The 25,823-nt window shown below is 45.6% G+C and overlaps 1 protein-coding gene across 1 annotated transcript in view; it reads left to right on the forward strand.

The window, feature by feature from the left end:
• The first annotated feature begins 1,379 nt into the window (after positions 1-1,379).
• Positions 1,380-25,823, forward strand: part of rev3l (REV3 like, DNA directed polymerase zeta catalytic subunit) — a 115,979-nt gene continuing 91,535 nt past the window's right edge. The window contains exon 1 of the mRNA XM_080745163.1: positions 1,380-2,714. Within this exon, the coding sequence (XP_080601289.1) occupies positions 2,576-2,714 (139 nt within the window). The 5' untranslated portion in view covers positions 1,380-2,575. The remainder of the gene's footprint in view (positions 2,715-25,823) is intronic.

The raw sequence follows: 25,823 nt of genomic DNA on the forward strand, positions 1-25,823 counted from the left end.
TATGTTGTACGTGTAGGTAGAGTACTTAGGCTATAATCCAACTATAAGACTTTTGAAAATGTGAATCAGTACACAAACATACACTCGGCAGTTGGCCTATTTTGCTCCGAGATGAGGTTCCTCGGCTTTAGCTGCCTAAATGAGATTTCTCCGGCGATTGTTCACCACGCTAAGATGATTCTTATCTTTACCGCATCGTCCAAAAAGTAAAAGGTTGTTTTAGCTTCTCTCAGATGTATAGTTTTGGAGCGGTGGAGAAAATCTAAGCGACGGGTTGAAACACGCGTTTAAATCACTGTTTTAGTCAGCCTAGTGGCCAGTTTTCTCACCCGCTTGGTGGCGAAACATTTCTGTGAACACAGATTAGTGGCCAGTCACGCATGCGCATAACTGCTTCAGTTCATTTCATTGGGGGGGAAACTGTCCACATGCTGACTAAAACAGCGATTTAAACGCTTGTTTCAAACCATCGCTTAGATTTTCTCCACCGCTCCAAAATTATACATCTGAGAGAAGCTAAAACAACCTTTACTTTTTGGATACAACGTGCGGTAAGAATCATGTAAGCATGGCGAACATTCGCCGGAGAAATAGATTGATTGATTGATTGAAGGCTTTATTAGAAGTTTGCATAGGAAAATGTACAGATTCATGACGGTACAGTTCACTGGTACAAGGTCTACTAAAAGGAGATCCATGAAAAGACTAAGCTTATTTCAACAGGAAACCATTAAAGTATCTCATATAACATTGAATGACAGACAAATAGAACACAGTACTATGCAGTAGATATGTAAAGAAAAGGAAAAAAAAAAGAAAACAGTAAGGCTAAACAAACAGTAGGCTATACAAGGAAGGGGCAGGGGAGGGTAGGGTTGGGCTAGGTTTTTACCAGTTGCGAACGGCTGCTGCCTGTAAGTGGTTTTTCAGGGCAATTTTAAAGGATGCTAGTGATCCACACTCCTTTGTGGCCTTCGGTAAGGCATTCCACATTTTTGTGGTATAGCAGAAGAACGAGTTTGGCCCTTTCTTTGAGTTGACTCTGGGTTGAACGTGATCTGTGGCACTGCCTCTGGTGTTGTAATTATGGACATCCTTAACTAGCTTTTGTAATACTAGCTTTTGTAATTATTGTCTTTTATTTTGAAAATATCACACGGGATGTTGCTTGGCCATGGATGCGTGCTTGACGCAGCTCTTCCCCATTACAGGAGACAGAAGACAACGCAACACAACACACTACTAGACACACAAGGAAGGAATGTGGTCGGGGAGGGCAGGGTTATTGAGGGTTGCCAGAGGACGTTATGTTGTTGATAGTCAGATTGAGAGATTGTTCAGGTCAAGAGGACACCCAGGACATAGTGGAACACCCCACACAAGACCGCTCAACATACTTTTGATTATCACATTCACATTTTGCAATCTAAACGACGGCAAAGAAGTCGAAGACTTTCCTGTTGCTGAATAAGACAATCTCATACAGGACATGCGGCAGCAACAGCAACTCTAGCGCTGGGTGCAGATGGAAAGAGAGGGGGAATTGGGAGGAAAGGTGGCAAGGAAAGTCGTTTGGATAAATATCTTTCTTGGAGGTTCAGTATAAATAGCTTTCATGACCGCACTGTTTAAACCCAGTGGTTCCCAAACTTTTTAGCCCGTGGGCCGTGACCAAAAAAAGAGAAATCAGACGTTTGCCCCGGGACCCACCAAACACCCAAACTAGTGAAAACAGCAGATCTATAAGCTCACAAAGTGTTGCTTCGCACCGCGTTTTGAGCTTGTAGAGCGGCTATTTGGTTCACTAGCCAGCTTCTTAATTTATTCATGGCATTACTTAGAAAAATCTTTGATTTTTTGTATTATTAATGAAAATCTTATGTTATGTTTTCTGAAAATGTTTTGAAATAATAATAATTAAAAACAAGACATTAAAAAATAAGGGACTCATAAAAACGTGTCCGCGGCCCACAAATGGGTCCCGACCCGGTATTTGGGAACCAGTGGTTTTAAACCCATGGCATGTTAGCTACCGCGGGCAGCTAGCCTGTTATGGAAGAAGAGGCACGGTGGTGGCTGCTGTGTGCTGGGCTGGAGAGACTGCAGGCAACTACTCTCTTCTGAGCCCGTGTAGGAGCACTGCTCGCTCTGCTGCCACACGGACGGACGGACGGACGGACCGACAAGAAGGAAGGCTGGAATGTTTGTTAAACCCGTCTGAAACTAAACACTGAAATCACGGGACCCTCCGCCGTTACGTTACAGTAACGTTATGGACTCTCAGAGACAGCTGCAGCTCGGATTACTCGTCGTGTTTAGCTGAAAGCAAAGCGGCTGGAAATGGAAATCATGGTGGCGGCGGGGCACCACCACCGGACCCAGAAGACCCCCCCACCACGTTGAACAGCACATTTCCCCCCGTCGTTTCTGCAATAATCGGTGGCATTGCCGGGTTTTTTTTTCCGTCGTTTCTTCCGACGTGACCGTTTGCCACCTCCTCTTGGTTTCAGAGACTGTCACTGCCCCGGCTCTCTCTCTCGTGCAGTGCACCGGGGTTAGTACTAGTTTTGCAGTCATGTTTGCAGTGCGCATCGTTACCGCAGACTATTACATAGCGAGTCCCATCAAAGACCTGGACGTGTGTTACTCTGAATTCAGAGAGAGTGACGTCAAGAAGGTGCCTGTGGTGCGGATCTTCGGGGCAACACCTGCAGGTAAAACGAGCTCTCTAACCTCCCTGCTCTTTCAGCTCTCATGATGGTGGTCGTCAGTCAGTCACCCTGTGTGTAGTGTACGTGCCACGCGGTGTAGGGTGGCGGACGTTGGTGGGCTCCAAGAAGCTCTGGTCCATGGCGTTAGGAGTTCACGCTGTGTCACCGTTGATTCCTTGCGCCGCAGTAAAGGCTGCGCACCCTCTCGTCGGCAGTGAAAATATCAAAATACAGTTTCGCTACTCACCAAAACAAAGACGGCTTTGGGGAGGTGAAGGCCTACTGTTCTTAGTGGCAACACTCTGAGCCCCCCATCAAACGTCTAAAATATACTTTTTTTAGCCAGAAAAGAAAAATATTTCACCGGAAGGCAAATGCTGGTCAATGGAAATGTCTAATGACACGATCTGTAGAGGGCGCTGTGGAGTAGCTAAAACCTCCGGTGAAATATTTTCTTTTCTGGCCAAAAAAGTGTATTTTAGACGTGAGGTGGGGGGCTCCCAGTGTTCCCACTAAGGAAAGTAGGCTTTCAACATCTTAGACCAATCTTTGTTTTGGAGAGTAGCATAGTTTATTTTTGTATTTTTACTAGTAGAGACAAGAGGCGCTGAGCGACCCTGGTGTGCGTGTGAGTGCAACGGCTCGTCATAACTCCTTGTCCTTCCAGAACTATAAACCTGAGCTAGTGGGCACGCAAACCCCTGCGATCCCTGCCAACGAATACCTCTACCGGTTACCCTGCCAACCCCCCCAATGCAAAAACAATATAAGGCAGCTGAACTCGTGTATTGAACTCGTGCATTACGCAGTGTACCGCGGGGGGCTTTAAACGTCTCCATATTGCTCGTTGCAGCGATGAGAGAGGATCCATACGGTGGCTTTGTTTTCACTGGCCCCGCTGCATCATCATATGGGGCGGTGTGCAGCGCACGTTACATTGACCATACATGGATCGGTATTCGGCATTTGGCTTGTCTTTATGCCGGGTGTGCATGTGGCATATGTAATGGGATATGTCTTCCCTTTTCGCTTTTGTTCTGTTTACAGCAACCTGTGGATTGTTCACACACGCACGCACGCACACACACACACACACACACACACACACACACACACACACACACACACACACACCGCAGCCTCTAGCCTCGCCTGCCCTCCTTGGGGGTTGTGTTTCCAGGGATCCGCGGAGTTTGGCACTTGCGTTACCCGCGCATTCTAGTAAAAGACACCGCCCGGTGTATCAGTCTATGCGTGCGCTGCGCTGCGGTGCCCATGGGCATGGCAGTGATGGCACAAGAAAACAATAGAGTAATGACTCGCACAACGGTACTAATCATGTTATATGACCAGTTTCACCACCCTTTCTTCAACACTCTTTGTCTGTCGTTTGTATTGCATAACGGCAACACCTCACACTGTCACAGTACTGGTAATGTAAGGGATAAAATGTTATATTGCCATTACCAGTAGGCTATTGTGACTAAAAGCCTACCTTTTTACCCCCCCTATGGCAATCAACCCTCTCCCTCCCTTGCTGTATCAGTGGCATTGTGTGAAGAACGCCCCATTGCTTGATATAGCTTACTCAGGCTTAAAGGATTTGCAACAGAGAAATAAGGGACACAGGTCGGGGTATCAGTGTCAGGTGGTCTAATTTTGTTCTGTCACAACCTGCATGTTTTGCAGATGATCACACTGATATTATCTGCTGCATGTGTTGGAGGTTGGAGCGGCAGTCTTGACTGTGTGTGTGTGTGTGTGTGTGTGTGTGTGTGTGAGAGAGGCAGTGTTTCCATTTATTTACATGCAACAATGCCATCTGGGAAATTGTGCAAACATTGCGGTCCTGCATAATCGGCACAATGGTCACAAATGGATTACTGGATATATCATAAAAGTATGTTTGTATGTTAATATAATATTCATTCATGAAGGCGCAGGAAGCAGAGAGCGATGGGAAAGAGGGGGCGTGGCACACATACCACAGGTGTCCACAGTGGAATTTGGGAGGAGGGGGGGGGGGGGGGCGACAACTACCATAACCAATCTGCCACTTAGGTGCCCTGATTAAAAAAATGAAGTGAATTTTAGCTGTGCCATTTTTTGCCCACAACATCGTGTTGCATGGCACACAAACGTACAGCTCAGAAAGGGAGAGTGCTTGAGAGCGATCACTTCAACTCTACATCCTTTTTAACGTGGCCTTTTAAATGATGCCATTGTTCCATCTTCCATGAGGCTTGCACTGTACTGTAAACTGTACACATTGAAAGCATTTGTTCATCGGATCTTTAGTTACCCAACAGCATTATACATAATAGCTTGTATTGCTGTACTGTGTGGTTTGAAACAAAGCATTTCTTTACCTCCATCGTGGGTGATGTGTCTTTTTAGGCTTTCTAATAGCACAATAAGACTTGTGTCATTTGTGGACTCTGGTCAGCATGCCTTGCATTGTTTCACACTTCAACTCTCTTCTGCTCGCTTGATGTGTCTCTTGTGGCAAGGCTAAGTCACTCCTGGCTCTGTGATTCCCCCAAATAAAATTACATCAGCATCTGGAATACATCGAAGTAGAGAATGGTCTCTCTTTTTCATTCTCTTTTTCAAGTGTCTTTTCTGAGGGGCAGCTTCAAAGAGCCTATTAGCTTAGCTATGAAAACAGACCACGCCTGCTCAGAAGGAGGCTATATAAGTTCATTTGAATGCTTTCTTTGGACGTCGTTTTGATTTAATTTCAACAAGGTTTGTCTGGCCTGAAGGGAAGAGGTTTTTTTGAGCAATTATTGCATTTGGCTGTCAGTTATGATGTTTTCAATGTGTTTCTTCGTGTGTGTGCATGTTTCCATGTGTGTGTGGGCACAACACTAAATCCCCAGTGGATGGCTCCATTCTACTCTTCAAGGCCACAACACTCTCTTATCCTCTTCTGACCCAAGTCATACTCCCTCCGGCCACTCTTCCTTGTGTTATTTGATACCACACTTCCTGTGTCCAGTCCAGTCCACCCCTCCCTTTCTCTTTGTTTGCCCCTTGTGTGTTTCTCTTTTCCTCAACATCTCTCCGTGACGTCACACGTCTCACATCCATTGCACACAAAATAAACTCAGACATGAAAAGGTGGGGGGGAGACTCACTAGCACAGAGTTCCAGTGTTGTGAAATATTGCACTTGTGACCATTGCATTAACAACACACAGCTTGATTAGCACGCCCCTGATTGAGAGCCAATCCTTGTGCCTCGGTGAACAGCCAGCTTTTCCTCCCACGCCGCTGAGGTTTGACACAGCTCATTCCTGGCCTGACGTCTGCGAGCCAGACCCAGATCTACTGACAGTCGGCCCGCTCAGTCGCTCTTACTGCTCGGCTCACGAGAGGAGGAGTGCCGTGTTTTAGTCTGTGCTTGGCTGCGAGCCTGGCTGCGAGTGTCCAAGAGGGAAGGGAAAAACAGCATGACCAATTGACCTGAATGAGGGGTCAAGCAGCGAACCAGGGAGGAATAAAATTGTGCACCGGGCCCCATATCTTACCCCAACCTCCCCTCTCTCCATCTCTGTCTGGTCCCTCTTATTTTTACCACTCTCCAGGGGATCTATACTGCCCCATCTTCTCATTCTTCCCTTTCTGTCTTCACTTTATATTTTTCCAGGAATCTCTCTACATCTCTCTTACCTCTCTTACCCCCCCCCCCCCCCACACACACACACACATACACACACTCTCTCATCCTCATTCCACTTTGTCTTTAACTCTCTCTGGGGGAAATCCTTAACGCCATCTAAAGGAATCCCTCCTGGATCCATTAACAGGATAATAGGGCGGATTTGAAGGAGACCCCAGTGCCTCATTAAGCAGAAGGTCATTGCCTCGTCCACTGTTTACCCCCCTCTCTCCTCCCCACTCCGTTATAATCCTCCAACCAGGCCACGTCCTCCTGGTTAATTCTCTTAATTACTTGATGACAGAGTGACTTGCTAGTTTGTTTGTTTGTTTTTCTTCCTTCGTGTTTGGTGATGTTTCTACTGGGTTACTGCAGACTCTTTCAGTATTGCTAATCTGGAATCTGATGGCCTAGGGCCAATGTAAAATGAAAAAGGTCTTGGCCATGTTTTCCTTCCGCAGGTATGATGCAGTTGTCTAGTCTGGTTTGCTAACCTTTTGCTAGTGCTACATATTATCACCTGGTTTAATTTGTGAATGCCTCAGCGAATGGATTCAGCTAGCTACTGTTTCAGCTATTTAATAGATGAATCCATTCTTTACCAAATGACATAATGTTATAACTTTTTTTCCTGCTGGATGGACATACACACAGAATAGGAAACGAGCTATAGCTGTACACTGCAGTATAGGAGTCTCCTGTTGAGAGAAGAGTGCTGCAGTGATGAAAGGGGAGTCGTGTGAACTCCGCTCCTTCCTTAATCCTCAGCCTGTGATGGTATTGTGAAAAGATGGGGCCCAGGTTTTCCTTTGGGCTTTTTAACAGACCAATCAGAGGTGTAGTGGGTCCCCCACCCCAATCCCTCCAAAAGGATTTGTTTTTGTGGGTCTTCTCGCAAGTCCCTTCAATTTATAATCACTTTGTCAGGTGATAGAACATACAGTATATTGCAAAAGGGACGATGCAAGACATTCTGAGAGTAGGGCCCACATCAGAATCATCGTTATTGTCGCATAACATAAACGGACATACAACCCTGATTATTATGTACAGTAGTTTGAAAGCATGGATAGGATGTTGCATTTTGTTTTTGTCTTCTGAAGAATTTGAACACACCCAAAAATGAAGTTCAAATTACCAAATTATGCTGTCACACCAACACCATGTGCAGCCAGTACAAAATAATAAAAATACTGAACTCTTATGAAATAAAATATCGATGTACATTTGTGCAGCCGTCTGACTAAACACATACAAATGATTACATAAAACCTATACCTGTATTGTTAACTCTCATGGGGCAATGCTGCTCACTTACTCTGTCTTTGACATTAAGGTGGTCCTGTCAGGTCCTATGTCCAGACTCCAGACCCGGTAACAACACATAGGCTACCGCTTCAAAACAACTCATGTTGCCATCGTTGCCATGGCCTCGCCTCTCTGCCATAGGGGGCCCTACATCGCCCAAAGATCCGGTTATCCAGTTTCAAAGGCTTGCCGGGACACGGTGATTTCAAGCCACATTGGAGGGCTTTTTAAAGCATAAACAGGGAGGCCAATTCCTCCCCCTCCATTCATGGCCATGTCAATTACATGTAAATGAGTGAGGGTATTTTTCTCCGTCTCTGAATGCCTTGCTACCACAGGTGGCCTTTCTGTTGGATCTCAAGGCTGAGGGAGCTGCCAAGGTACCCTGTGTGGCTTTATGGTCCCCTGCTGTCTTGATTTGCCGAACGTTGAACTCTGTGGCATAGGGTGGGAGTTTTTGATCCATTTAGTGTCAGTTTATAAAATAATCAGATTAAACACACACTTTGATGTCAGTATAGATGACAACTGGACAGTCACCATTCCACTGCTGAGCTGTAGCTGCTTAACCGTACCAAACACGCATAGCAAACAACCTTTAGCTTTTAGATCATCTCCATCTGACTGTGATATAATGAAGTGTAGTGTACCTTATTTCTTGTTTCTAATGGTGGGGTTCCTTATGGTGTTCTGTCTCTCTCTTCACCTCCCTTTACTTCTTGGACTTCTCTTTGTCTCTCCTCTTCCTCCCTCCTGAGCATCTCTGTACAGTAAAAGCAGTGTCTGTGTGTCCTTGCTTGCTGCAGCTCCAGTCAGCCTGATTGATGGTTTTAATAGCTACCTCATCCCTTCCAGAGTGGGTATCTCTGAACAACTACACACTAGGGATGGGACGATATGAAAATGTCATATTGCGATTATTGTGACAAAATAAATTGCGATTTACAATATTATCGCGATAATCAAAACCCATTATCCTGGGGCGGAACATTTGCCAAAAAATAGCAGAACTACAAGCTTGCAACGCAAATACATTTGATGGAGTGGAAAAAAAGACTATCAACTACGTATATTATAATGACCTTTTACCAATTATAGAGGGTTTAAGTGGAACCGGTATGCAGCTCGGCAAATAAATGGTGAATTGATCCCAGTGCATGACGGAGGACGATATCACGCTAAATTAAATCATCACGATACGATTACCGTGAGTGTTTTTTATCTCGATAAACGATAATCACGCTAAATTAAATCATCACGATACGATTATCGTGTGTGTTTTTTATCACGATAAACGATAATATTGCTTATCGTCCCATCCCTACGAGAGACACACACACACACACACACACACACACACACACTCTCCAAGGACCATGGCTCCGAAAGACACTGCAGAACTGTCACCTTTTTCTTTTGCATTTGTTTGTTGTTGTAATTTTGCAAATGAAACGGGAAGGACGCTTCGAAGGAAGGAATTACTGTAGAGCGAAAGACGTGATTGTGCTTGATATAGTTTCAGCGGCTGGCTATAATGGAAAAAGCAGGCGGAATTGGTGCGAGCGATAAAGGCCATATGCTGTGTGTGATGGATGGCAGGTGTATTAGTGCAGGAGATTGAATGTGACGAGCCGGTCACAGCAGCCCACTTCACCAATCCTGCAGCAGTAAGCATTGTGTGGCCCAGGCTGGGCTTTTAGTTTGCCAGTCCCAGCCTCGTGCACATCACACAGACACACAGCCTAGACCCATACATTTAAAGTCCTCATTGTGGTCCTGGTTTTGTGAGGACCGGCATAGAAAATGTGGGGAAAAGAATTAAAAAAATGGAGGGTTTCGTTTGTTGATTGCTTTGTTCATTGAATGTTTTGTTGGTGGACAGAATTCATATCTGACAGACCTGAAACACTATCAGTACTCCGAGTCAGCACTTATTGTCTTTAGGCTGTGACACACTGAAAGCGTCACTGACAAAACAAAAGTGACATTAACGTGTGCCAAGAGAAAATGAATGAAACCTTTCTGCATTGCTCCAACTCATTTCAGATGGTCTGTGCCACCTGTCGACCTCGTTGACCAACCCTGATCAACCAGGGAACTCTACCTTTTCCCTATAAACCAAATCTCTTTGCTGAAAATAGCAGATCTACAAGCTCACAACGTCGCAACGCTCCTTGTGGGCAGCGAATCAGCTGAGATGGGCTGAAAATACTGAATTTCCCTCGCAGGAGGAAATGGGTATCTATTATTATTATTATTATAATTATTATTGTGAGCTTCTTGAGCTGTTATTTCCAGTGAATTCTCTCCTATTTTCTCTGATTGTTCGGCCATTACGGCATGCCCAGAAGAAAGATGCTGGGGTTCATGTGGTTCAAATTGGTTAAACGAAGAACGTTCTAATGTAAAAGGCCATCGTCATTGACGGCAGAGATGTTGATGACGGCACAGAGGCCAGAGTCTACTGTATGAGCTCTGATAGAAGTGTAGCAGGGGATGATTGTCTGGGCCTCTCCGTGTCTTAGCAGGTAATGGAAGATGTCTGCGGTAGAAAATTGGAGCAAATACACAACAAATGCTGACAATCTCACCTTGCTCTCCTCCAATGTCTCTCATTCTCTCTTCACTACTATACTAGTCACATCTCAGTGACTGCATTTATCCTCAGGTACTGGATGATCTAGGTCAGCGCTACTCAACCCGCGGCCCGCGGGCCGCATGCGGCCCGCACCGCCTGTCTGTGCGGCCCGTCATGACCATACCAATAAAAATATGATTTTTCTAAGCCTGGCAAAGTTAACGCGCAACGCAAAATGCGGTGATGTTTGAGCCTCAGTGGACTCCGTAGTCAGGAAGCGAATGCAGTCAATGCACAGAACACAGCCTGAACACAGCAGTGCGGAGATGCTGGCGGCTACACTAGATCTATTGTACAACGAGACGGTCAGACAGACAAACCTGCGGAGATTTTGCAGCAGACAACCACAGTCGGGCTCACTGGAGTGGAGACGCATGACGGTCGTGCGATATGAACGCTCGCGACCGTCATGTTTTAGGCTAGTGAAGACGTCCTTGTCTGTGCTTGTCTCTGCCTCCGCGGCTCCGCCAGTCAGCACCGACATACAGTGCACACATTCCAACAGATCGTAGCAGCCAGGGAACTATGCTTGTACACCAAATGGGGAAGTTTTCTCATGCCAATAATGCTCCTTTTCATTAATAGGACGGATTTAAAATAAATAGACGTTTATACTTCTTATTCAATCACTCAAACCCCAGCATCCCTATTCTTGGGGGACATTCATCAAAAAATAGCCGATCTACAAGCTCACCACAAGATGCATTGTGAGCTTGTAGATCGGCTATTTTTGGTTAAGAGTTGTTGTTTTATGGAAAAATAACTCAAGTAAAGTTCAACTCAGCCAGTTGTACTGTACTTGTAAAACATTTGATGCTTTGAGCTTTGTAATTTAAACACAACTAACTGCTCATTGAAGGAGATTGACCAAAAATAGCCGATCTACAAGCTCACAATGCATCTTGTGGTGAGCTTGTAGATCGGCTATTTTTGGTGAATGTCCCCCAAGAATACGGATGCTGGGGTTTGAGTGATTGAATAATAAGTATAAACGTCTATTTATTTTAAATCCGTCCTATTAATGAAAAGGAGCGTTATTGGCATGAGAAAACATACCTTTACATTGCCAAAGTTCACTAGCCTTGCATACCCACTTACCCAGACACAGGGGCGGTTACAAAACGATTGAACCAGTTCTGTTAATTTTCACTTCACATTTTGTGAATAAAGCCTAATTTGATCAAATTCGATAATTTCTTCATTCCATCCATAATCTTTTGGTTCAATGAGGTTTGGCATGGCTTATATAGATGGAAATGTGGCTGTTTTCTGTGTGTTTGCTTAATTATTAAGCTTGTCATGAAGCCTGTTACAAAATCATTGTAAACGTCCAAAATAGGACCGTCATTTTTAGGTTGCGGCCCTTTGGACTTTAGGTATTTTGCTGAGTGGCCCCTGAGCCTTCCTAAGTTGAGTAGCCCTGATCTAGGTGATGATCCAGTCTTCTCCATGTATGGCTATATCCAGGGTTTGATGAGGTCAGTGTCTTATCTTTATATATGGAGCGTGAGGTGTGTGAGGTGTGACTGACCTACTGACTGACTGACTGACTGACTGAGATGAGGCGGAGGTTTTGATACTAACTGCTCCCTATGGTCGTAATACTGGAAGAAAACCTTGTTGTTTCGTGTACTTGTCTTGTAAAGAAGAATAGACAAGGAAGCTGGCTGACATGTGAAAGTACTGTACAGTTGCAGGGCCGAAGGCTATTGATATTTGTAACATTCCAGTTTTGAGGATGAATAAGAGGAAAGTATGTTTCTGTTTGAGAATGTGGTGGTGGAAATGCTCTGATGAGGCTTACGAACGGTATACGTTTCACTGTTGAATGCAACAACCGAGAGGAAAAATTGGATGCATTTCTGATGAACCTGACTCAAACACGCAAACTGTCTTTCGCAATGTTTTTCCTATTTTGGCACAGGCAAACATTTCCCAAAACCTTAAGAAATTGTGAAAGTGGCAGAACTACAAGCTTGGCTTGTATTTTCGGTTATTTTCAGATAACACAGTCATATATGATGAAGTATAACATAGGATTAGGGGGGCTTAAGTGATTAAAAATAGGGGAAATTAATCACTCCTGTTATCTGGTGACTAGTAGATATTACCGTGATTTCATGTACCAAAGCAAATCTGTGTATGTTTGTCTACTGTGGATAAACTGAATTATTTTAGGTAGGTCAATGTGCTCAGGCCTGTTAGTCTCGGATATTTATTCAGCCATTTTTCAGCTGAAACGCCGTTAGCAGCCCAGAGGGCCAAAAACATTTTATCCATCATAAAATTTAAACACTGTAATACATCCTTGCTGTCAACTATTGCCCTAGTTTGGATAGATGTCTCTCCCTTCTGTAACACAGAATGGGGCGCTCAGCAGAAAGTCGGAGAGCAAGAGACTAGGGATGTCAAAAATGGACCTTTATCAAAATCGATTATTCTATAGCAATATTCGAATATTATTCGAAAATCGAAAATTAATTATTATTATTATTTTTTTATAAAAAAAACAAACAAAAAAAAAAACTTTTTTTTCTTCTGTTTTTTGTTTTTTTTAATTTACTGGATTTCAATGCACATTTACATATGTACAACATGGCTCTTCAGGTAATTGGTAGCCTAACTACTACTCTTCATCTTTCTTTTTAGTGTGCCAGTGTACTGTTCACCTAATCTCTCAAGAACAGATTTTGTGATGCTTTACAATACAGAGGGCGCTGTTTTCCCTTTTCTTTGATGATGGCCACCAAGTACCAAACAATCAAGCCTGAATCAATCACACCTGTGTCTGAGACAGGGGGGGAGGAGAGTGTGTAGCAGGCAGCTGCCACTCTGCTGTGCTCCTTCACTCTACACAGTTTACAGTTGGTGCTGGTGTGAATAATAAATCAATGGCCATTTACTATTATCATTAATACTATTGTTAGCCTATATTCTATATTTTGGTTTAAACTAACTAACTAAGCCAAAAAATAGTATAAAAAAAAAATATATATATATTAATATTTTTTCGATTTTCGATTATGAAATATTAAAATCGAATATTGATTAATGGAACGAATATTCGAAAATCGATTATTCGGTGACATCCCTACAAGAGACCATTCTCATCCTTGCTGTTTTCTGTTGTGCAGTGGTGTCAGCCTGATCGATGTGCTGCAAAGTGTTGCTCTGTCTGTTAATGACACGTGTTGGGGTGCAACAGTTAATCGAACTAATCGATTTAATCCATCATAATAAACAATCGATAAGTTAATAAAATAATTGACTCGTTGTTGATTCCTACTTGGGGCATGTCATTATTGGCAAAAGGTCTCAAAACAGTAAAACAAATGTAAAAAAAAAAAAAGGAAATAAGTGAAATTACAAGCTTACAAAGCGACACCACGATGCTACTACTACCCCTGCTGTCCACAGAAAGCCTGATACTTATGATGTACTGCAATGCATTGTGGGCTTGTAGATCAGCTATTGAAGGCCCGGGGCAACCCAATAGGCAAGTGGTTAAGGCACGTACCACAAGCGACTCCCTGGCTTGATTTTCCGGCTGCATGTCATGTCTCACTAAGCTACCTATCGAATAAAGGTTCAGAAAAGCCCCCAAAACAAACAAAACAAAAGTATTAAATCAGGCTATGTGTTTCAAATGGACCCCACCCACACGCTGTATATTTCTATTGGATGCTGGTTTGTGCTCTCATATCGCAAATAAAGTCTCCTGCTGCCTGTGCTCAGAGATACACACATGGATTCCAAAGAGGAAGTGCTGCACCTACTAAGCATGTGTAGGCTTTCTCTGGAAAGAATTTCTGATGGACCTTGGCACAGCGTATTTAAACTGCGCCAAGTTGATAAAAGACATGAACACTTATTTTAATGCTGTGCAGCAGTCAAGTCAGACGCAACCCACGCAAGCAATGTCGACTGTCAGCATCAAGTGCAGAGATTGCTAATAAAACCTTAATTGGTGGTGGGATTGTTCTTGGCCACTTAACAAGTTTCTGTGTGCACTGCACAGTCCCGCATCACAGTAACCAGGCGATTAGACGTCTGGGGCACAACTATTGAGAAGTAGTTTTTAGGACCATTCCTACCACACAGGAGTGAATTTCGGAGCACGTAAATAAAGAAATCAGCCTCACGTTATGTCAATCACGTTTGCACATTGCGGCCGTTTCGTATTTATTTTCGGACCACTGGGTCCTTTGCTCTCTCTATCTCTCTCTCTCCTTGCCCTGAAAAACGCATTTCGCAACGAAAAAATGCACCAGTGTGCAACCAGCTTAAGTTAAGACCTAAAGAAAATGCATGACACACATGAATTGACCACAGACCAACCGCGCACCAACCGTGGACTTGTGTTACAGCCCAGCCAGTCAGAGGCCTGCCTGACTATAAGGAAAAGGAAAGGCTGCCGCTTCTTGTCAGTGATAGGGATGTGTGGACTGTGGCGCTGCTTTGCTCTGTTCTGCTACTCTTATCAAAGCAAAACTTGTGCATTGTGGTTCTGTGTGGCCTGAAGAGAGAGAGAGAGAGAGAGAGAGAGAGAGAGAGAGAGAGAGGGAGAAGGACCGGTGCTGACACGTGGAGCCAGGTCATTTCAGGTCCTTTGCTCAGCTCTCTCTTTGTGTGTGTGTCTCTCTCTCGCCCTCTCTTGTCCATTGTGCCTACAGGGAGAGGAGGAGGGAGGGATGGAAAGAGAAGGAGAGGGCATTGGTGATCCAGAGAGAGAGGGTGGGAGGAGTCGAGAGCAATTGAGAGAGAGAGAGAAAGGCTGGGTTGTAGAGAAGGATGGCAACAGAGTGAGAGATTTACCAACTGCTCTGTCCATTGAGGCACAAGACTGTGTTTTGTGTGTCAAACCTCTCTCCTGCCTCTGGTCGAGAACTCTGTAGTGTTTCTCAGGCCTCGGTGAAAAATAGAAGAACGAAACCAAATTAAAACGGTTGCTGTGGAGTAGCCTCGTTCCCAGCCTTACTCATCTGCAAAGAGAAAAGGCTTTCGGGGGGACTTAGTTTCAACCCATCATGCTATGCCATTCACTATGGAGTTTAACCAAACTATTCTGGGCATGTCACGATTGGAGAAAATTCATCCTCAAGCGCACAACGTGTCGCTCCACACGCATTATGTAAATCCTGGGAGGATTCTCATTGGCAGGTGGAAAGAGGCGGCAGGTGATGGAGACACACCGAGCGCCTACACATTCACACCCACAATTGAGACCACCATATGAGAGGCAACGTAAAATACAGTATTTTTACTGGTTGACTATTTGACTACAGAGGCTGTAGGGTTTTTATTTTGTTTTTAATAAGGTGTCTATTTTGCCCTTTTTCATGTGACATACCTTACCACCTCAATATTATTGGGGGGGGGGGGAGTGCACAGTATCTGAGGGATTGAATGTAGGAGTCTCAGACGTAATGCTGGAGTGCCCATTGGGCAGATCTTTTTGCCCATACATGGTTTTCCTTGTCCAGGCCAGTCCGTGATGTCAGTACTATGACGTCAGAGTATGACGTAGTGTCATACTCTTGTATCTCCCGGACGACCTCTGCAGTGACCCGGACGACCTCTGCCGCATGTCACTCCCCGTCTCTCTCCCCATTTCCTGTCAGTCTACTGGCCTATCCAATAAGGGAATAAAAGCCCCCCCAAAAGACCAAGGGGGTCTGCCTACTTCATCAGTTGTTAATTCCATAGCATTGTGCATGTCTATGCTGGTTGGGACTGGGAGAAAGAGCTTGTTAAAGAGGAGGGAAGGGATTTCTGGGAGACCAGCTTCTAAAAATAGCATGGCTTATTGCGACCGCGTCCGTGATGTCAGTACTATGACGTCAGAGTATGACGTAGTGTCAGCTTGCAGACAGAAGGTTACCATGGCGGCGAAACTGTGTAGTATCAGTGTTGTCAGCGTGCAGATGGTCAGACGGACAGACATTCGCTAAATGTTAGATATATACACCAGTGTGTCAAAAGTGCTACCTTCAGAGTTCTATCTAAAGTTTAAGTGGCGGCCTGATGATAAGATGGCTGATACTGTGTGCAGTACAGTGCTGTGGTTAGAAAACGCCAAAGGTGAAAAGCCCCTCTCTTAAATGAGATCCTTTTCAAGTGACCGATCAAATGAGACAGTGTGAATTAAAGTTTGGTACATCAGGCTGGCCTGCTGAGTGGACAGCACACAGTGGGAATTAGCCTGAGGGCAAGTATTCAAGAATTGAATATGGGTATGGGATCCCCGACGGACTGACCACAACTGTGGTCGTTCTTTTCCTTCTTTTTGGCGTGTGGAGTGAGGGGAACATGGCTGACACTGTGCTTTATTATAGCCTGTGGTGAAATACACCCCACAGTTAGTTCACCCATTTGATTTGAGAGTTGGTTGAAATCAAATGAGACGGTGTGGTGTGGATCAGGGACGTGCTGGGCCCCTGATTCAGCCCGGGAAAAAGAGTTGGAGAGGCCCTCATTGCGCGCTATAGATAGAGATCTCACTCTAATAGCGCTGCTGCTACTCAAAGATTTGCCATTTCAGATCATGACAAGTGACAAGTCAGTGGGCCAATTACATGAGTTACATTTTGTCGTTGTCGGGTGGAAACCTTTTGTTTTGTATTTATCATTTTTAAAATGATTTAAACTAGTGAAAACAGCTGATCTACAAGCACACAACGCCTCGCGGTGTTTTCACTACTTTTGTGCGACGGCCTTGTATGATGAAGCAGGGCTTTGCTTTGCGAAAGAATTTACAAATTCTTGGAGATACAAGGTTTCTGCCTGACAGTAACGATTTTCTTTGTTGGCCACCCAGCCCCCAAAATGGAACGAAGGCCGACATTTTATTTTAATTTTTTTCCTAATGGCCGGCCTGGACCGGCCAGGAATGAACCGGCCGTTCGGGAGTTGTCCCGCTTTTCCCAATGGCCAGCACGTCCCTGGTGTGGATTCAACTTTGGTGCTCAGATGGTGCTGGTGAGAGAGAACTGTGCAGCATTTTGAGACGGATTAAGGGCCCACGTCGTAGAGACGAGCTCACACTGGGGCGGGTGGGGTGGTTCTGCTCCCATGCCTCGTGCTGCACAGTACTAAATGAATAGATCAAAGAGATTATATTTTCCCACAAGTGGGTGCATTTCCATTTTTAATAGCTGTGGCCCAGCTATGCTATTTCAATGTCCTCCACTCCACAGCTACTCTTCCTTATGAGCATCTTTCCAAACCGCTAAAGATCAAGGGGTTGGGGCGCCTGCTGGCCTACTGGCCCAGGCGCATATACCACATGGGCATTGCCACATAGGCATTGCTGCCTGACGGTGTCGCCGGTTCGATTCCCGACCCGGACGACCTCTGCCGCATGTCACTCCCCGTCTCTCTCCCCATTTCCTGTCAGTCTACTGGCCTATCCAATAAGGGAATAAAAGCCCCCCCAAAAGACCAAGGGGGTCTGCCTACTTCATCAGTTGTTAATTCCATAGCATTGTGCATGTCTATGCTGGTTGGGACTGGGAGAAAGAGCTTGTTAAAGAGGAGGGAAGGGATTTCTGGGAGACCAGCTTCTAAAAATAGCATGGCTTATTGCGACCGTAGGTCGCAGTTACTTGCACACTATCCAAACCTCCACCGGCTGTCCCTCCGTCACTCCCTCCGTCACTCTGTCACACGTCACACGTCACACTTTTGCCCTGCTCATATCTCTGCAACCGTTGCCCCGATCCATGCCAGATTTTGCACACACACTCCTTGCCTGCCAAACTACAACCTCCAAGGACCCCCGGAGTTTCGGGGACCCCCAGGTCCCTGGGGGACCCCCAGGTGTAAAAAATTACCAAATGTGCAAAAATGACCAAATGACCACCCCAACGGGGCTGCTCTCTCTGTGTCACACACACACACACACACACACACACACACACACACACACACACACACACACACACACACACACACACACACACACACACACACACACACACACACACACTCTCTCTCTCTCTCAAACATAATGTGTGACCTGCCAAGTGGCAAGGAATGTTGCCACTGTCCTCTCTCTCTCACACACACACACACACACACACACACACACACACACACACACACACACACACACACACACACACACCCCTTCACACCAGGGAGTCCAGGAAGGATGAGCCTCCATGCTTAAATAAACAGACCTGGGTCCACTATCAAGATCTGCCTGTGGGTGTGTCTACTTTTAGCAGGAGAGCTTGCATCTTGCATGCTAGTATTGGCATTTACACAGTATCTCTACAGTCATGTAATCACAACGCATCTGTCCCATCTAGCGCCACCATCAGGACGATTTTGCACAAACTACTTTTTGGCCTATTTATGGAGATAAGCGACCAACGGTCGCTTATCTCCCGATTAGGGAGTCTTACTGGTTCTTTCTTCTTGCAACTGAGTTTCTGCGTGAGCTTTTGGAGGCAGTAATTGGGGGAGTGGTGGTGCTTAAAATCTAGTGACTAATCAAAAATGTGTCTTGGGCACATCTCAAACATGTCTCTTTTTAAAATGGATTCTCTGGGATCCATTCTCTGCCCCCACTCACTGAAATTAAACGGAACGTACGTACGTATGTTCTTTTTTTCCCTTTATCCTCTAGGAGTAATGTCTGGAGCTGTTTTCCATTTCCACTCTGTTCACCCACTGTAATCAGCTCCAGTTGCAGCGATATCTCAAACGCAATTCTGTGTGTGTGTGTGTGTGTGTGTGTGTGTGTGTGTGTGTGTGTGTGTGTGTGTGTGTGTGTGTGTGTGTGTGTGTGTGTGTGTGTGTGTGTGTGTGTGTGTGTGTGTGTGTGTGTGTGTGTGTGTGTGTGTGTGGCTGTGTGGCTGTGTGGCTGTGTGTGTGTCGTGGCTGTGTTTGAATGGAAATGAAAAGAGCAACAAAGAGCCAAAGCACGAAGGGTGGGGTAGAGAGAGAGACGTAGAAACGGGGGAGAAAGACGGGGAGACAGAGTGAGAAAAAGAACAGAAAGACATGTGACTCGTTCTAATGCACCAGTCGGGTTATGTGGCAGAGACGGAGAGAGACGTGTAAAAAGGGAGGCAGGGTGAGAGTCAGAGGCAGTGAAGAGAGGGAGAGTAAGCAGAAAAGGGAGGGTGAGAGAGAGAGAGAGGGAGAGACAGAGACATGCCATGAATATCAAATTGTGTTGGAGCTGTGGAAAGGGGGCCAGGCAGAGCGAGGAAATCTCCTGTTGTCTGGCAGGAGAGCACTGGCCCTGATCTCTCTCGCACTCACACACAACACACACGTACAGTACACACACAAACACGCAGCTTTTGCCTGTAAAATGCACCATGGCAACGCCACAGCTCTGCCCAGCGTCCATGGAACTTCCATCACAGATCATCACACATGTTTCTTTCTCTCTCTCTCTATGTGATTCACTCACGCACGCACACTTTTCGGTTTTCTCTCTGCTTTTGTCTCACCTGTCCCCTCCTCCCTTCCTCTTTTTGTCGATTGCATCTCGACTTCAACGCCACCCCCCGCCCCACCGCGCATCCATCCATGTCCCTTCTCCTCCACATTGGACCTTGCAGATAGATGTACATGATCAATCGCTACACACACGTTCGATTGAGGGCCACCTGAAGATGGTGGAAAACACAATATACTTGATGTGGCCCCACCTATGGTAATGAGTAGTGAGCGGTGGGGGGGGGGATGTATTTACATAATGTATTATATAACGGTTCTGCTAACCCCCCCGCATCCCTCTGTTATCAAAATTGGGTTATGCATTCTCACAGCTTATTTATTTACAGACCGGGGCTCCGTAAGGGCGAGGCTGCATCGCAGTAAATCAGTTATTTTCCATTACAGGGAGTTTATCCCCGGCCGGCACAAGGCTGGATTAGATTAGATTAGATTGGATTGCATAGCAGTGTGCGTTGGTCAAATATTTGGGGTCCTGCTGTTGAATTTACGATGCCGCTGCATTGTCTGTTGAGGAACTGTTGCTGTCATAGTGTGTGTGCGTATCTGTCTCTGTGTGTCTGTGCCAACATCTATCACATCAGTGTGCAACATGCTCATGTGTTTTGCTTGTGTGTTTACTGTGTGTGCTTTTGCCTTTCTCTTATGTATAAAACGTGTGTGTGTGGATATATAGATGCATTAGAGCAGTGTTTTTCAACCTTTTTTCTGCATGGGCACACTTTTCATATCCCAAGAATCCATAGGCACACCAACATAATACGGGGGTGTAAATATCGTCACTGTCAGGAAGAAACCTTGTATCTCCAAGTTTCAAATGTGTAAGTTTCCTCGCAAAGTAAAGCCCTGCTTCATCATAAAAGGCTGTCACACAACAGTAGTGAAAACAGCAGATCTACAAGCACACAAGCGTTGTGTGCTTTTAGATTGGCTGTTTTCACTAGTTTAAATATTTTTTGAGCGGTGGTCACACCGTCTCCTATACGTGGCCGTGTGTGTGGGTATGTATGCGTTGATTCCGTGTCTGTATGTAGCCTGCAGTACCTTTTCTGACCACACATGTTAAGGGAGGGGCGCTGTTGTTCAGGCCAGGCCAGGCACACTCACACACACGCACGCAGCCTCTACCGCTCAGTTCACACAAGTGTGATTTTTAAAATGATAAATACAATACTGGCTTTCAAGCAGTTTCAAGGGGCACACTTGACCCTTCTCAGGGGCACACCAAAGGTCCCCAGGCACAGTGGTTGAGAAACACTGCATTAGAGTTTGTAGATCTGCTATGTTTGGCAACCAAGTATAAATCGGGCATCAGGATTTCCCATTTCAAAGACATGTGGGAGCACTCTTCTCTCTCTTTCTCTCTCTCTCTCTGTCCCTAAATCACTTCTCCCACTCTCACACTACATTGTTTAGCACGCTCCAACTTCTCCATCTCCCTCCCTCCTTCCTCTTTGTTCTTCCTGCCAGGCATTTTTACTTGTTTCTAAACTCCCTAATGTGCTGCTTGTGCAGCAGCGTGCTTGTGTGTGTATGTGCACGTGCAGTTCATGTGAACGTGTGTGTGTGTTCAATCACAAGTGCCTCTCTGCCCTCGCACACCCCCGCCCCGCCCCCTCTCCTTCTCTGACCTCACAAACTACAGCTCCTTGGGTCTCCCGTGACCTTCGACCCCTAGCTCGCCCTGGCCCCACTTGCACCCCGCTCCCCCTTTTATCATTATGTGCCCGCGGTCGCATACCTGAGCTCCAACAATTGTGACAGTCATTTGTTCAGGCACACAGATCTGTGTGTGTGTGTGTGTGTGTGTGTGTGTGTGTGTGTGTGTGTGTGTGTGTGTGTGTGTGTGTGTGTGTGTGTGTGTGTGTGTGTGTGTGTGTGTGTGTGTGTGTGTGTGTGTGTGTGTGTGTGTGTGTGTGTGTGTGTGTGTGTGTGTGTGTGTGTGTGTGCGCGTGCTCTCGTGCTAAACTAAACTGGACAGCTCCTGTATGGATGTGGGAGAGTGAAATCTTTTTTTGATCTCACTATTTTGTGTGGCATTTTATTATTGTTTTTGAAGAAGAGTGGATAAAAGATGACAGGTGACAAACAGATACTGTAAATCATGTACAGTACATTTTAGGAAATAATACTAGCCTGATATGTGTGTGTTTGTGTCCACATTAACCCTGGTGTCCCTATTTTGGCCATGTACAAGTTTTACAAAATGTCACTTTAACCCCAACATTTGCAAAATATAGCCGATCTTCACGCTCACAAGCGGTAATACTAGGTCTGCTCTTTTTGCTATTCGCCGTACAGATGAAATGTATAGATCGGGCTTAAGTGGTTAATGGGACTGATGCATCTCAAACTCCATTATTACTATCCCAGTTTCTCTTTTCCAACAGCCGTCTTCTCACACTGTGTGTGTGCGTGCGCGTGTGCGTGAGCGCGAGTGCGTGCGTTTGTGAATGCGTGTGTGTAATTGAATTACACCACGGCTCCACCTCTCCCCTCCCTCCTATTCAGAGCTCCTCTCCTCCGCTCTGCCTCAACTCTTGCCCCTCGCCGCCTCATCCATGTTGCTGCCATCCCCCTCCTTTCCATGATTCCACCCGTGTCTCCTCCTCCATTCCTGCTGCAGTGAACTGGACTCCAGTGGTTGTAGGCTTGTTGTAGCACCACCTCCTCCTTCCCTTGCGTGATCCTCACCACTGCCCTGAGGCAGTCGGTGCCTTGGCCTAAGCAAGCAGGCTTCCTATCCTTCTGTCTAGGGATGGGAAAATAGCCGATCTACAAGCTTGTAGATTTTACCAATTATAGAGGTGTTAAGTGGTACTGGATATGCCGCTCGGCAAATAAAAGGTGAATTTATCCCAGTGCATGACGGAGGACGATATCACAAAAATTAAATCTCCACAATACGATATTATAGTGTTTTTACCACGATAAACGATAACATCGCATCGCTTATCGTCCCATCCCTACTTAATCCGTCCCAGCCAAACCAACCTGTCCTTCTTCACATGCTGTTTTGTGTTGTGTGTATGTGTCTGTGGTGTGCAGGAGGAGTTGATTTGAGGTTATGTGGTGAATACAGCATGCTGGTTCACAGGGTTCTTCCTGTAAACTCCTAAAGCTTCATAATTACACTCCCACACTGGCCCTGGATCAGCTGCTCTCTCTCTCTCTCACACACACACACACACACACACACACACACACACACACACACACACACACACACTCTCTCTCTCCTTTCACACACTTGCTGTCCCTCGTTCATTTCCTGGCTGTTGTGCTTCTGTCTCTCTCTTTTCTCACAATCTCACGCTTTATTTTCGCACTCTGTCCCTCTTTCTCACTCTCTATGTCCCTTCTCTCGCCCCTTGCTTTCTCTCCCTTCTTCCCTTTCACTTTCGCTGTCACACTCTCTCTCACTCTCTCTGCTGTGTTGGGGGGGTTACATAGTGAGGTGTGACTTCTCCTCAGAAATGGCACTCTTTGAAATGGGTACAGATGACGTCGGTTCGTTATTCGTCAAAGGTTTCACCCACTTTTGCATAAGTCAACATAAATACTGTGAAAATGGCGCTGCTGGAAAAGCTCCATATGCCTCCAGAGAGTCGTAGCAGGTACATGCATATTTCTAGAGCAGGATGGCCAGAGAACAGAAGACGGGTGCTTCCTGAAATAGCCAATTCCACAGGGAGAGCCCAGGACACACTGGGTCACGTGACTCACATGGCCTTTGTTTAATCTCTGTCATTGTTGGTTGTGTGTGTGTGTGTGCCTCTGCGGGCATTTTTCTTCAGTCCTCAGACTCCTCACCGGGATTCACAGGACTGAATACATGAAGGTATAGCATGTACATGTTTTTGTGTACAGATGATGTTCTGTGTGTCATATTCTCATATCTACAGTACACACACACACACACACACACACACACACACACACACACACACACACACACACACACACACACACACACACACACTTTCAAAGTAGGTGAGCAAGAGTTCATAGAGCAACATGTTTGTTTTAAATGTTTGTCGTCCATTTTGTCTTTCAGATCTACTAGCGTTGCAAGCTTGTAGATCTTTGAAAATAATGTGATATCACGAAATCCCAAGACACACCTGGACTTGTGTCACGGCGCATCAGTGTCCCCCGGTGTACCGCTTGGGAGCCACTGCGGCCACAGACATGTTAAGGGGAGGTTGATGCTTGCTATGAGACCAGTGGCTTCCCCCCCCCCCCCCCCCCAGATAAGTCGTGGGTGATCTGGGGCTGGGCCCCATGTGTCCTGCTGCTCCTGCACCCTAACCTTCCAACTGCACTTCAAATCTCCTCCTGACACGTCTGGCCTCGACGGGGCCGGTTCGACACGTTGTCCCTTTTTCCCGTGACAGAGTACTCTGCAGTAGAAAGACACACCCTGTCCCCTGTGCTTGTTCAGAGTGATGACTACAGAAAACTATAGTCTTTATAAACACGCATAGCCTTCCGTTACCGCACCTCTTCCCTTGTTGTAGAGCAACCTTCCCCTGTCCTTCTCAAAGACGTGACAGGTTACTGTATTGGCTGTGTTGCACAAAGTAATCAGAATTCACGCGCACAGAGCTCTTTCTTGCATAATGTGTTTTCCTGCAGTGTGTACACTGTCCTAGTCCTTCTCAAAGACATGCCAAGTTGCATTGTACTCACTCTGGTATGAAAAGTATTGATGATTTGTTTTAGTTTTTACACATGTGGTATACACATGTACAGAGCCTGTCTTATCTTCCCCTGCAGTAAGACACTCTGCTCCAATCCCCACCATGGAATGACAGGGATTTTGCTGTCCATGTTTGGTCCTCTTATGCCCAGCATCTTTCACTGAACTCCAGTGGCAGCATGTGCCTCTCTTCCCAATTCAGGCTATTTTATCAGCCTGACATTGCCTTTACTCTCCCATCGTAGATCCACGCAGCAAACCCCTTACACATCTGCCTTTTTTGTAACTGGTCAGAGCATGCATACTAGACTCTGTCGATGTATTGGTGACTGCTACAGGTTGATCAGGGCACCTGTTCAGTGGGGGGCTGACCTGGGAAGAATGGCATGTTCGTAGGGCTGTCACTCACGATTATGACATTTCACATGACGCTTAATTGTCACACAAATAATTAATTTGATTGTGTTTTTGTCGTTGTACACAGAAACATAATGAATAAAATGTAAATTTCTGTTTGTCTTTAAGGCTTTTTGAAGTTGCTCAGGGCCGATATGACAAATAACCTAAATATTCAAATGATTGACAGTCAAATATTTAATAACTTTATATAGAAAAAGCATTAATAGTGGAAATAGCCAATCTACAACTCGCAACATGTCGCGGTGTGAGCTTGTAGATCTGCTATTCCAACATTTCTTAGAAATGTTTGTATAAAGTAAATGTATGATTTCTTTTCAACATGGAAACGATTATGACAATTATGCAAAATAACTGCGATTATCTCAAGTAATTGCTATTAGGCGATTATGTAATAATTGTGACCGGCCTACATGTTCATCCACATGCATTACGTCGTCCTGGTGAATCTCATCACTGAAAGGAATCGTCTGGTGACTTCACACGTATCAGAGGGAACACATACCCCGCTACAGCCTCCCTAATGAACCAACCAGCACGGGTCTGCAGCGACCAGGGATTACAGTACAAGGGAGAGAGGGAATTGGTAGAAGCCCGGGAAGGACTAAATTGGGAGAGAAGGGAATAAAAGATGAAAAGAACTGAAGAAATAAGAAATGGGTCAGAGAGAGTAGAGCGATGCTGTGGTGGTACATTGCAATACAGTACATTTCGCCTCAAACTGATGCTGAATGGTTCCCTCCCTCCTCGGCCTCCTAGCACTGCACATTTTCAATCCTCTGTCCCAGGCAGGCCCAGCTGGCATTCAGTGAGAGGGGCTCAAACGGCAGGGACACCAGGTGAATGTATTTGACTTCATGGTAGGATATTAGAGCAGCAGTACCGGACTCCAGGGTTGGGAAACGCAGCT

This window comes from Nannobrachium achirus (assembly GCF_963921795.1).
Source record: "Nannobrachium achirus genome assembly, chromosome: 16".
Classification (NCBI taxonomy): Eukaryota; Metazoa; Chordata; class Actinopteri; order Myctophiformes; family Myctophidae; genus Nannobrachium; species Nannobrachium achirus.